The sequence below is a fragment of the Anolis carolinensis genome, chromosome 6 (assembly GCF_035594765.1).
Source record: "Anolis carolinensis isolate JA03-04 chromosome 6, rAnoCar3.1.pri, whole genome shotgun sequence".
Taxonomy (NCBI): Eukaryota; Metazoa; Chordata; class Lepidosauria; order Squamata; family Dactyloidae; genus Anolis; species Anolis carolinensis.
This window is the reverse complement of record NC_085846.1, coordinates 43263043-43276404: the sequence shown is the minus strand read 5'-3', so window position 1 is coordinate 43276404 and position 13362 is coordinate 43263043. Positions and strand designations below refer to the sequence as shown.

General features: G+C 41.5%; 1 protein-coding gene across 1 annotated transcript in view; it reads left to right on the top strand.

Annotated features, from left to right (window-relative positions):
- Nucleotides 1-13362, top strand: part of g3bp2 (G3BP stress granule assembly factor 2) — a 38209-nt gene that overhangs the window by 10449 nt on the left and 14398 nt on the right. Inside the window, exons 3-5 of the mRNA XM_003222364.4 lie at nt 6531-6612; nt 11488-11661; nt 12381-12471. Coding sequence (XP_003222412.1) covers nt 6531-6612; nt 11488-11661; nt 12381-12471 — 347 coding nt within the window. The remainder of the gene's footprint in view (nt 1-6530; nt 6613-11487; nt 11662-12380; nt 12472-13362) is intronic.

Sequence of the window (13362 nt, the reverse complement as noted above, 5' to 3'; positions counted from 1 at the left end):
TTACCTATTAAGTTCATGTTGGCCTATATATAATGTACTTTGGTCTGGGTGTCCTGTTGGTAAATACCTGATTACTCTGTAATAAGACATGTGTTAACCCATGATATGATTGTAGTGAAAAGAGCCAAAATATTAACAGTAGCACTTGCCTTGATTTATCCTATTTGGATTATCCTGTTGAGTTCTACTGTGACTTCCTTTGAAGAGTTTTTGGAAACTTCACCTGGTCCAAAATGTTGCAACCACATTTGAGCCAGAAATGATTACAGAAAGCATGTAATTTATCTCTTAGAACAGCTGCATTAGTTACTGGCCCATTTTCTAACAAAATTAAAAGTGCTGGTTGTTGTTTTTTCTGTTGTTGCTATTCCTATTTATATTCCACCTTTCTTCCAAAATTGGGACTCAGGGCTGCTTAAAAAGAATAGAGTTTAAAACATACAAAAAGTGAACATTAAAATGCAATTATATCATTCATGAAAATACCGTAATGCAATTCAAATGCACACTTAAGAGATAAGATGCAGTTTAAAAGAAAAAAGGTATTTAAAAACAGTTCAGTTTAAGAAGATATACTCTCAGCCTATTCGCTAAAAACTTTGTTTTTAAATCCTGTTGCAATAGAAAGGGTTTTTCCTATTTGCGGCGTATAAAACCTTATATTTAGACCCAAGCTATCTGAATGACCATATTCTCCTATACAGCTCTTAAGATCTGCAACAGAGGCCTTTCTCATAGTCTCGCCACCTTCAGAGATGTATCTGTGTGGATGTGAAAAAGGGGCTTCTTAGTGGCCACCCTTAGATTGTAGAATTGTTTTATAAAAGATGTTAGGCTAGTTCTCTCTCAGTTCTCCTTTCACTGGCAGACCAAGGCTCTTCTGCTTGAGCAGGCCCTTAGCTACTCATTGTCTGACAGAGATGTTAAAAATAAAGGTGTTGGATTTCCTAGTATTTCTGCTTATTTATTATTAGCCAGGAATTATAAAATAGCTTCATTTGGAGTTGTAATAAAATGTAATTAAATATTTTAATAGGTATAATCCATTGTGTTTTATGACAGCCTTTGTAATTATGGTATAAGCCACCTTGCATCCCAACCTTGGGAGAAAGGTGGAAAATAAATCAAATATAAATGAGTCCTAGGTTGAGAAGCTGCAGGGCATACACCAGTGCTTCTCAACCTGTGGGTCCCTGGATGTTTTGGCCTGGTAAACTGGCTAGGATTTCTGGGAGTTGTAGGCCAAAACACCTGGGGACCCACAATTTGAGAACCACTGGTATAGACCCATTCTTTAGCTGATATTACTGAACTGGAACCACAGGAACCTTTCCTTGCTTTTACCAACAAACCAACTCTTTTGTGTCCCCTTCCAAATATTTGACACAAAGGCCTTCTGATAAACAGAACATTTACTCCGTTTTTAAGATTAGAAATCTACCCAATGCTATGGAATCCCCTTCCCCATCTCTAGGCACTACAGGAATGGATTTGGAATGGTAGATAGAAGAATGCTGGAATTAGCATTCGGGGGGGGAAAGGAGTTACAAGAACTGAGTGAAAAAATAGCTAAAGCTGATATTTATTTCTATCCTGCCAAATAATCTGTTCTGGAAACATCTGGATTCATGCAAATCCACTTTTGGCAACAAGCAATATATATTACAAGCTAAAGTATGTTTTTAATAGACCTCTTATTGGCTGCTCATTGGGAGAATTGATTTTGTATCAAGAGCAGCTCAGGTTTGGGGTGTTATCACACCAAGCTATTATACCATCATAGTGATGCATTTGTCCTACTTTTGTCTCAATGCTCTCTAGGCATTGTTGTAGAATCATAGAATCATAGAATAGTAGAGTTGGAAGAGACCTCATGGGCCATCCAGTCCAACCCCCTGCTAAGAAGCAGGAAATCGCATTCAAAGCACCCCCGACAGATGGCCATCCAGCCTCTGCTTAAAAGCCTCCAAAGAAGGAGCCTCCACCACAGCCCAGGAGAGAGAGTTCCACTGTTGTACAGCTCTCACGGTGAGGAAATTCTTCCTGATGTTCAGGTGGAATCTCCTTTCCTGTAGTTTGAAGCCATTGTTCCATGTCCTAGTCTGAAGGGCAGAAAACAAGCTTGTTCCCTCCTCCCTATGACTTCCCCTCACGTATTTGTACATGGCTATCATGTCTCCTCTCAGCCTTCTCTTTTGCAGGCTAAACATGCCCAGCTCTTTAAGCCGCTCCTCATAGGGCTTGTTCTCCAGACCCTTAATCATTTTAGTCGCCTTCCTCTGGACGCTTTCGAGCTTGTCAACATCTCCCTTCAACTGCGGTGCCCAAAATTGGACACAGTATTCCAGGTGTGGTCTGACCAAGGCAGAATAGAGAGGGAGCATGACTTCCCTGGATCTAGACGCTATGCCCCTATTGATGCAGGCCAGAATCCCATTGGCTTTTTTAGCTGCCGCATCACATTGTTGGCTCATGTTTAACTTGTTGTCCACGAGGACTCCAAGGTCTTTTTCACATACACTGCTGTCAAGCCAGGCGTCCCCCGTTCTGTATCTTTGCATTCCATTTTTTCTGCCGAAGTGAAGTATCTTGCATTTGTCCCTGTTGAACTTCATTTTGTTAGTTTCGGCCCATCTCTCTAGTCTGTCAAGATCGTTTTGAATTCTGCTCCTGTCTTCTGGAGTGTTAGCTATCCCTCCCAGTTTGGTGTCGTCTGCAAACTTGATGATCATACCTTCTAACCCTTCGTCTAAGTCGTTAATAAAGATGTTGAACAGAACCGGGCCCAGGATGGAGCCCTGCGGCACTCCACTTGTCACTTCTTTCCATGATGAAGACAATGCATTGGTGAGCACCCTTTGGGTTCGTTCGCTTAGCCAATTACAGATCAATCTAACTGTAGTTTTATCTAACCCACATTTTACCAGTTTGTTTGCCAGAAGGTCATGGGGGACTTTGTCGAAGGCCTTACTGAAATCCAGATACGCTACATCCACAGCATTCCCTGTATCGACCCAACTCGTAACTCTATCGAAAAAAGAGATCAGATTAGTCTGGCATGACTTGTTTTTGGTAAATCCGTGTTGACTATTAGCAATGACTGCATTCATTTCTAAGTGTTCGCAGACCACTTCCTTAATTATCTTTTCCAGAATCTTGCCTGGTATCGACGTGTGTTACAGAATCATTGAAACTAGGTTTTTTTTCCACATTGGAAACTAATTGAAATAATCCATTAATCCATTAATGACCCCTTCTCCCGATAACTATGCAGTAATACATAGCGTTTTCATCCATGAATGGTCCATTGGTGGGTAAGGTATGGGCATGGCCATGTTATCCTTTCCTCATGGAGTTTCATGGAAATTTCTGGCAGAAAACCCCCCAGACCACCTCTGTTACTCAGCGAAAATGACTTTTCTAGTATGTTCAGATCTCCTCTTAACCATCCCTTAGAATTTCTTTCTTTCTCTCTAATTTTCAATTATATAATTATAACTGGAGTTTTAAAGCCATTGCCATAGTTTGCCAGTTGCTATCCCTTCACCAGGGCTCAAACGAACTCCAAACCTCTTTTGGCAGCAACTATGGTTGGGGATGAGAAACAGAGTGCTTCAAGACAGCAGCAAAATGTGGGTTTAAAAAGGGGGCAAAAATCCCAGGACCTGATAGTAAGTCCACAGACAGACCTGTTAGTCCACATTTCCTTTGAAGAGAATCAAGGTGGGGGGAGGGGTGGATGGGGGACATCCAGTGGAAGTCTTTTTTTTTTTAACATTCTCTCCAAGATTCGTGGGCCTCCTATGTACTCATGCAGAGATCCTAATGTACACACAAGAAGATTTCTTACTCTTTATCTTCACCCAACTGTAAATTCAAGCTCTGCTGTTTAATATTATAAAGATCAAAACAAAGGAATGGTTTCCGAGAATTCTAATTGCTTTCCAATTGTGCTTCCATTGAGCCACCTGTGTATCTGTGGCTCCATTTTTTGACAGACCAATCAGCTGTTTCAGGCTTTAAAAATGTGCGCATGCACTGGAGCAGTCCACACAGGGGGCTCAGAAGGAAATCATGCATTTTCCATGTCTGCAGGGATAAAGAGTCATGTGAAGATGCAAATTTTTTGGGTGGAATCGGGTTTAAAACACACCTTTCCAACACATGCTTTTCATCTGTTAGCTGGATTTGCCCTTTCTCTAAATGTCATTTAGCCACTCCCCTTTTATTCCAGTTACTGCCAGGTTTTCAGACATGTGTAGAAGGGCCCTGAGACCCATTCTATATTGCCATATAATCCAGATTATTAAATCAGATAATCCACATTTTCTACTTTGAACTGGATTATATGAGTCTACAGTGTCATATTATCCAGTTCAGAGCAGATATTTTGGATTTTATAAGATAGTGTAGAAAGGGCCTGACAGAGAAACTGAGATTAAGAATTCCATCTGACCGCAAAAACAGGCTGGGGGGGTTGCCTTTCTTCTCTTTCAATAAGAATATTAACAGCCTAAAAGCAGATGTAGGCAACTTGTCAAAGCTTTTGCCTCTCTGGAGACTTTGGAAAGTGGCATACATCCTGCAACCCCTGAAAGGTTCTTGAACATTAATGCCCATTAATGTCCCCTAAGATATATGGGGAAGCCATTTTGTTATTCCAGTGTAATCCTGTTTATTAGTCTTAACTAGATCCATTCAATGGATTGCTGAATGTTGAGTCCACACATACGCAAATCTCACTGATTCAGTAGGTCTACTCCACTCAAGCCTGTCTACAAGATTTAGGTCAAGGTTGGAGGAAGTGTGACCTATGGATGGCATGCAGTTTGCTGGACTATTTTCATGGCACCCAGTTTGTGGCTGAATGATTCCAGATACTTCCTATAAGGTGAGAAACAATTTCTCCATGTTTCATTCCAAAGGCTATTTTAAACCCAGAAAGTATTTTTCCAGGAAGTAATTCTTGACTTGGAAGAGATGGCCTGTTGTGGAGTAAAGGTCTCTTCTTGTCCTAAGATGACTCAGAAACATGGAGAAAATGTTTACTGGTGTATCTAACAAGCTCTGTGTTTAGTTTTGAAAAAATGTACCGTAATTAATTCTTGGTAGGCCTTACAATTAAAATGAATTTTTCTCCATAAAAAATAAATTGATCTTAATCTTACAAATATTTAGACAAGTTCCTCTTTGTGATTCATTAGTGGCCTTGTAACTTAAATATAGGCAGTCCCCGAATTACAAACAACTGACTTACAAATGATTCAGAGTTAAAAATGGGGGTGAGACCACAAGAAGTGAGAGAAATCTACCCCTAGGAAGCAGAGGCGGTTCAACCACCAGGCCAACTAGGCAGTTGCTTGTGGCGCCATCTCGTTGGGGGCACCATCGAGGCAACTCCGGTCTCCTGCGGCCTGCCTCCGCCGCCGCGCTTCCCTCCGCAAGGAAGGAGCCGAGGTCGCCGCTTTGGGGAGCAGAGAAGCGGCGCTTTTCTGCTCCGCAAAGCCCCGAACACCTTCCTTCTCGTCAGGAAGGCGTTCGGGGCTTTGCAGAGCAGAGAAGCCGCCAAACGCCTTTCTGGCGAGGCCTTCCTGGCGAGGCCTTCCCCTTCTGCCCAGCGCTCCGGCGAGCACCGGGCAGTCCAGCACTCACCGGGTGGCCTAGCGCTTGTGCCTGCGCCGGGCCTGCCCCGTGGTGCCCGCGCCGGCATGAATGGTGGTGAAATTATTGCCACCTGCTGCTCTTGGCATAATTCCTGAACTCCCTACAATTAACGGGTACCTTCTCCTGATCTGCTCAGTCAATTGGCAGCTTTGTGCAATCCTAATAACTGTACCGGTTTCAGTATTTGGCCAACAGTAGGCACAGTGAATGAGACTGAACATTGTCCTGAATTGCATCACTTGAATCAGGCACAGGTTTATTATTTATTTTGTGTCAAAAGCATTGCATAACAAATACATTTTAAAAATTGGAAATCACAAGCAACTAAATAGTTTTAGACCAAAAGCGGGCAACAGCAACCGCATTGTCCGTAGCTTTAAGCAACTCCTCCTCTGTACATGAGGTAGGACATTGTGGGCACAGGTTATGCTACCTCTTCGGTTGTAATATTCCAGTTCCTTGTGTAGGTTAGTGTAACTTAGCCTGCAGCATTTGTTTCCCAATGTGGGAAACATAATCAGAAGCTAACATTAGGATTTCACACCTGTGACAAGTGCAGATAATATGTACCTGTATTTCTTCGAATCAAAGGGGATAGAAGATTAAGTGAACAAAGCTGTTGATTTGTAAATACTGAAAATCTCTTCTGTAGGATTTAGGAATGTGATGGTTTAGATTGAACAATTGGTTAATTGAGCCCATTCCATCTCCAAAGGATTTCCTGGCTGGCCATTCAGTGTAAAATTATTTGGGGATAGCATTTTTTATTCTTGGAAATATATTAGAAACTATTTTTTTAGAGTAATGAGTTCTAGACCATGATACTGTATGACTATCCTAATCCTCATATTTGATTGCGTTTGCAGGTTTTATGGCAGGAATTCTTCCTATGTCCATGGCGGCCTGGATGCTAGTGGCAAACCCCAAGAGGCAGTGTATGGCCAAGCTGTATGTACTGCACATCAGTTATATTGTCCTGTTGGTCATTGTTTTTAGAAGGATTCTGTTCAAATAAATTCTTTAGCATGGATTTCACATGATTAAATATTAGGCTTTTGTTAGTTAAAAAAATACTTTTATGCATGTGTTGATGTACATTTGCTACAGTAAATATATTTGCTGAATCCTTAAGTCTAATCACATCCAAATTCTTGTTAATTATAAAAAATCGGCATTGTTAATATTCCATATATTATGAATTTTGAAGGTGTCTTGAATAATATGAAGATAGAGATTATCTGAGTTTGCTACAACATTAAACACTCAGTGTTATTGCATGTTCAATTCATTAAATATTTTAAAATACTTAACAAAGTTATATATGTGTGAAAAAGCCCTGTTATTCTTGCTTTTTTCTTTAAATAATTTAAAATACTTAACAAAGTTATATATGTGTGAAAAAGCCCTGTTATTCTTGCTTTTTTCTTTAAATAATATTTAAAAACCAAAGTAACATAATTGAAGTACAATGTGTTGTTATCTAGCTAAGATACTTACTATACTCCTTGTGCCCCCCCCAAGTTTTTTTTGTATTATCAATTATATGGCTCTCTTTTCTCAATAATTATTATTGTCCAGTGAGCCAGATAATGCACAATTTGTTCTCTATATACAAGCAGCAGAATCTTTTTAAAAAGTTGGATGTTTGAAGAAGGAAACACAACTGACTTCCCTTTCAAGCCAGTTTGTCTTGGACGTTTGTAGTAAAAACCCCATCCAAAGGCCCGTGTAGTCAGAGATTCTAAGATTTGGTAGGCTTGAGGAAAGAGAAACAAAGCAGGTACAGACATTATGCTGCAGCTAAATTAGTAAAGAGGATATTAGCAAAGAAAGGAAGAAGCTACTCTTGAATAAGAGGTTCTCCTGAAAGGCTGCACCATCACTACACTTTTTACTTTCTACATGTCACATTTTCACTGTGGCACAAATGCTGTTTGAGGTACCGTATATACTCGAGTATAAGCTGACCCAAATATAAGCCGAGGCATAAAAAGCTGGGAAAACTTATTGATTCGAGTATAAGCCGAGAGTTGGAAATGTAGCAGCTACTGGTAAATTTCAAAAATAAAAATAGATATCAATAAAATTACATTAATTGAGGCATCCGTAGGCTAAATGTTTTTCAATATTGACCATATTTCAAAGAATAACAGTAAACTTCCTCTAAGTGGAAAAAGAGGGTCAACAAAAGCAATATGGTATCAACAATGACATAATAATAATAATAATAATAATAATAATAATAATAATAATAAATGTATTCCTCTCTATCTCCCCATGGGGAATCAGGGTGGCTACCAGCAGAGTAAAAGGCAAACATTCAATACCTATATAAACAAAAACAAAAAAAATACAAATTTAAAACAAAAGACAATACTAGACATTGTATAGTATGTTAAAATAAACAGTTGCATTAAATAATTATCATTAAAAGCAATTTAAAAACCACCCGAGGTAAAGTGTCGTATCAGTATCCTTTCACCTTCTCTCAAGCTTCTCTTATTGATGCAGCCTAAGATGGCATTGGCCTCTTCAGCCGCAGCATTACACTCCTGGTCAACTAAGACTCATTTAATAGAATCCTAGAGTTGGAAGGGACTTCTAAAGGTCATCTAGTCTAACACCTTCATTCTGCCTTCATGCAGGGAAAGCACATTCAAAACAACCCCGACAGATGGCCACCCAGCCTTAATAATATTAATATTCATAATAAAGTTGGACGAGACTACATGGGCCATCTAGGCCAACCCCCTTCTGCTTTCATGCAGCAAAAGCACAAAGCATCCCCGACAAATGGCCACCCAGCCTTAATAATATTAATATCCATATCAATGATAAAATTGGAAGGGACCTCTAAAGACAATATAGTTCAAGGACCTTCTGCCTTTATTCAGCAAAAGCACAATTAAAGCACCCCTGACAGATGGCCACCCAGCCTCAATAACAATAATACTAATAAAGAGGGTTGGAAGAGACTCCTTGGGACATCTAGTTCAACCCCCTTCCGCCTTCTACCTCCCTCGCCTCACGCGCGCCTTTGCAACCTCCTTCCTCGTTCTGTGTGCACTTTCCTCAGTGGTGGCAGAGAGAACCGCAGCTGGAGGATTTTGTCGACGTGGGGGTCAGGGTGCGTGCTGGGTGGGTTTCTCCAAAACACCATCGATCATCTTCTCCAGCACCCTGATGAATTGGTTGCAATCGTCTGCCACACCAATTCCTCTGCTCAAATGTCAGACTCCAACACATCTGTAATCTAAAGTCCAAACATTTATTTCAATATCTATAATACATATTTACAAATCACAGCAAAAGCCATCGCTCTGAGCTGGCATTCTCTTTAGCCTCTTCACTCGGCAAGCACCAGCTCAACACACAGAGATAAGAAAACACATTCCTCAGTCTGCAGGAAGTTCCCAACCTCCAAAGCCAGAAATCATGCCTGATAGGTCATAGCAGTCACAACAGGTTGTCAGTCAAAACTAGCCTGCTGTTAACTGTTTCATTACTGAAACACACACTCTTACAAAACAGCAGAAAACACTTGATTTACATTTCATACACATACAACCATAATCCAACAATTTGTCCTCATGGTTTGTCTCCGCCACCGTGGCTTCCTCCTTCATCTCCAAAGAAGGCACGCACCGGGCAAGTGAAGAGGCGGGAAAGCACGCGCGGGGCCAGGGAGAAGGCGGGAAAGGCATGCACCTTTTCCTCCCTCGCTCTGCACACGCCTTCCCTGGCACACAAGGGAGTCGTCACGGCGGGGTTTGTCCATGGCCTTGTTCTCTTTGTCCCTCACACCACCCACACCTTCAATGGCAAGGTTTGCCCATGGCGTCACTTCCCTCTGGGCTCGGAGGAGGGAAAGGCGCGTAGGGGGCAAAAGAGGAGGAGAGGTGAGGATCCTGGTGGGAAGGCATGGGGAAAGGGCTCTTTTTTCAGCCCCATGCCTTCTCGTCAGGACCCTCACCTGAGTATAAGCCGAGGAGAGTTTTTTCAGCCTTAAAAAAGGACTGAAAAACTCGGCTTATAGTTGAGTATATACGGTATGTTAGTTTCTGTAGCAGTAAAAAGGAGTTCCGGGCCATTATTGTATCTGTCCTTATCTATGTGTCGGCTTTCTCTTTCCCTCTGCAATTCCCTAGATTAGAGCTTTCTTTTTCTTTTTAAAAAAAAATCATTTGTGTCTAATGCTTTGTCAGCCTTCACGTTTCAGTGCACTGCTATTGTAAAAATGTGTCTCTCTCTCTTTGTTTGTGCAAAAGAAGGTGTACTGAATGGCTATAGTAGCTGCTTTGCTTGCTTCCAAACTAACCAACTGCTCTAGCTATCAGACCCACATCGGAATACAACAGCAGATTAATCTGTGGTGTATCACGATATCAGGGCTGTAAACAAAAGGTCAGGTAAACACCGAACTACCAAAAATTATGCTTACCTTGGAAAAACTTGAGAATAGGCATTGAACTTTCAACAGATTTCTTCTTCCCTATCAAATATCAACTGTGTTGTATTTGGTTTACTGCACTGACACACTGCACAGGACAATGGATATGGACCAGTTGTATCGATAGAAAAGGAAGAGGGTTGTTGTATGTCTTTCGGGCTGTGTGGCCATGTTCCAGAAGCATTCTCTCCTGACATTTCGCCCACATCTATGGCAGGCATCCTCAGAGGTTGTGAGGTATGGATAAACTAAGTCAGGAAAGGAAAGAATATATATCTGTGTAGAGTCCAAGGTGTGGCAAGAGTTCTTTGTCACTGGGAGCCAGCATTAATGTTTCAGTTAATCACCCTAATTGGCACTGGAAATGTTTTGTCCCTTGCCTGGGGGCATCCTTTGTTCAGTCAAGTCCTCATTGTGTTGGTTCCCATCTACTGTTTTGATTTTGGAGTTTTGTAATACTGGTAGCCAGATTTTGTTCATTTTCATGGTTTCTTCCTTTCTGTTGAAGTTGTCCACATGCTTGTGGATTTCAATGGCTTCTCTGTGTAGTCTGACATGATAGTTGTTAGAATGGTCCAGCATTTTTGTGTTCTCAAATAGTATTCTGTGTCCAGGCTGGTTCATCAAATGCTCTGCTATGGCTGATTTCTCTGGTTGAATTAGTCTGCAGTGCCTTTCATGTTCTTTGACTCTTGTTTGGGCGCTGCGTTTGGTGGTCCCTATGTAGACTTGTCCACAGCTGCATGGTATCCGGTAGACTCCTGCAGAAGAGAGAGGATCCCTCTTGTCCTTCGCTGACCGTAGCATTTGTTGGATTTTCTTCGTGGGTCTGTAGATAGTTTGTAGGTTGTGCTTCTTCATCAGCTTCCCTATGCGGTCAGTAGTTCCCTTGATGTATGGTAAGAACACCTTTCCTCTGGGTGGATCTATCTACAGACCCACGAAGAAAATCCAACAAATGCTACGGTCAGCGAAGGACAACCTCTGAGGATGCCTGCCATAGATGTGGGCGAAACGTCAGGAGAGAATGCTTCTGGAACATGGCCACACAGCCCGAAAGACATACAACAACCCTGTGATTCTGGCCATGAAAGCCTTCGACAACACAGAAAAGGAAGAATTATGTTTCCCATGCCTCTCAAACAGAAGAAAAGCATCTCCATAGTGATCCAACAGCTCATAGCCAACTGTCTCAGAGACCAGATCTTTCAAAACTAGATAACTAGATCTGTTTCTATTAGGATGATGAATAACTCAACCATGTATTGAAAATACAGTTTTCCATATTTTTGTTACATAAATGTGCATGTTACAGTAAAAAAAACGCCACATTTCTACAAGATTTACATTGTGTCATCATTTTTGGTCTTTAGGATATACACAAGAAGGTAATGTCCTTGCAGTTTAGTGAATGCCGCACCAAGATTCGCCATGTGGATGCCCATGCAACCCTGAATGATGGAGTTGTTGTGCAAGTCATGGGGGAGTTGACAAACAATGGGCAGCCAATGAGGAAGTTCATGCAGACCTTTGTGCTGGCCCCAGAAGTAAGTAATCACTTGATTAATTAGTCTCCTATGTTAAGCAGAATCAATTATTTCCCACCCACCCCCCAAAAAATGGAGGGAATCTTGGAATTATTAGTGCTATAAATTACCTTGAATTGAAATCCCATTTGGCATTAGCAGCTTTCTTTCTCGTCCTTTCCTATTCCCTCATTTTTTTTGACCTGAGTGGAATTCATCAGCAACGTCGAAGAGCCATTTTGGTCACTTGAGCAACATGAAGCAACAACAGCCATTTTTAATAAGGGATAAAGTTCATATGGTTCTCTGGAATGGTTGTGATGGCCATTTTGAGTTCCCCCTACCTCAGGTGCTCCAGATGTCTTCTCCATGTTACTACTGAACTCTGCTCAAACTCAAAAAGAAGGGAAGAAAGGAAGGCTGCCTTTCTTTCTCCAGTTGGGGCAAAAAAGGAATAATGGGGTGGAAATGCATCTTGCTTCTGTCTCTTGTCAGCTTTTGCACTGGGTCCTTATTTTAGCATTGACCCATGTATAGGTTGACCTGGGTTTTGAGGTTATTTATTGGGGGGGGGGGAATCAATTTACACATGAATAAATATGGTAGATATCTTAATTATATTGACTATCTTTTGAATGCAGTAAAAAAGGATAACTGAATTTGGAAATAATTTACAGTGTTAACAGTGACTTAAGTGGTCCACTGTTGAGCCTTCTTTTTCTCTTTGGTTGTTTTTACAGGGATCTGTTCCAAATAAGTTCTATGTCCACAATGACATATTCCGTTATGAAGATGAAGTATTTGGTGACTCTGAAGCTGAGCTGGATGAAGGTGAGATGATGTCTCAGAGCTGGAGGCATATTTGTCAGCTTGATTTCAGAAAATTGTTAAATGATTTTCAAGACTCATATAGGTTAGACAAGGGGGGTTTCAAACTTTTTCAACCATGGGGCCCTTTTTGAAACACTAGTTTCTCGTGGAGCCCTAAGGAAATACTAAGCATAGGCAAACTTTTTGAAGCATTGCATTTTGAAATTTGACAGCCGGGCGGGGCCAGTGGCAGGTGGATGGAGAGTGTTTTTGTGAGCTAACTGAAGAAAGCATGAACATAAAATTCCTATGCACACTACACATATCTCGTTTGTAGTGCAAAAAGAAAAAAAGGAAAGAAAGAACAATACAATATTTAAAATGAAGAACAATTTCAACCAACATAAACTTAACAGTATTTCAGCCCAACTCTCTTCTGCCATGCAGGAAAAGCACAAAGCATCCCAGGCAGATGGCAATCCAGCCTCTGTAGTAGTAGTAATAATTGTAGTAACAGTAGTAATATTAACCCTCTTCTGCCATGCAGTAAAAGCACAAGCAAAGCATCCATGAGTGGTGGGAGGGAAATAGGTTTTAGAAGGTGCGGGGGAAAGGGTCTGCATGGCAACGCGGCATGAGAAAAAGCGTCTGTGCCCTAGGAGTATGATTGTGCTGCCGCTGCGCCTGATAGTGGGAGTGGGAAGGAGACCTGTCCATGGAGCTTGAGCAAGGCCTTGGCTTCTGCCTCAGCAGGGCCTCCCTCCCTTCACATGATGCCTTGTTTTCTGGGCCCGCATTCATTCCCTCCTTCACTCCTTCCCTGACAACTGGAAAGCTTCTGCCACGTGTGTTTGGAGGGGGAGGAGGAGAAGAGAAGCACAGAGCCCCTCTAGGCTTCTCAGAGCCCCAAGC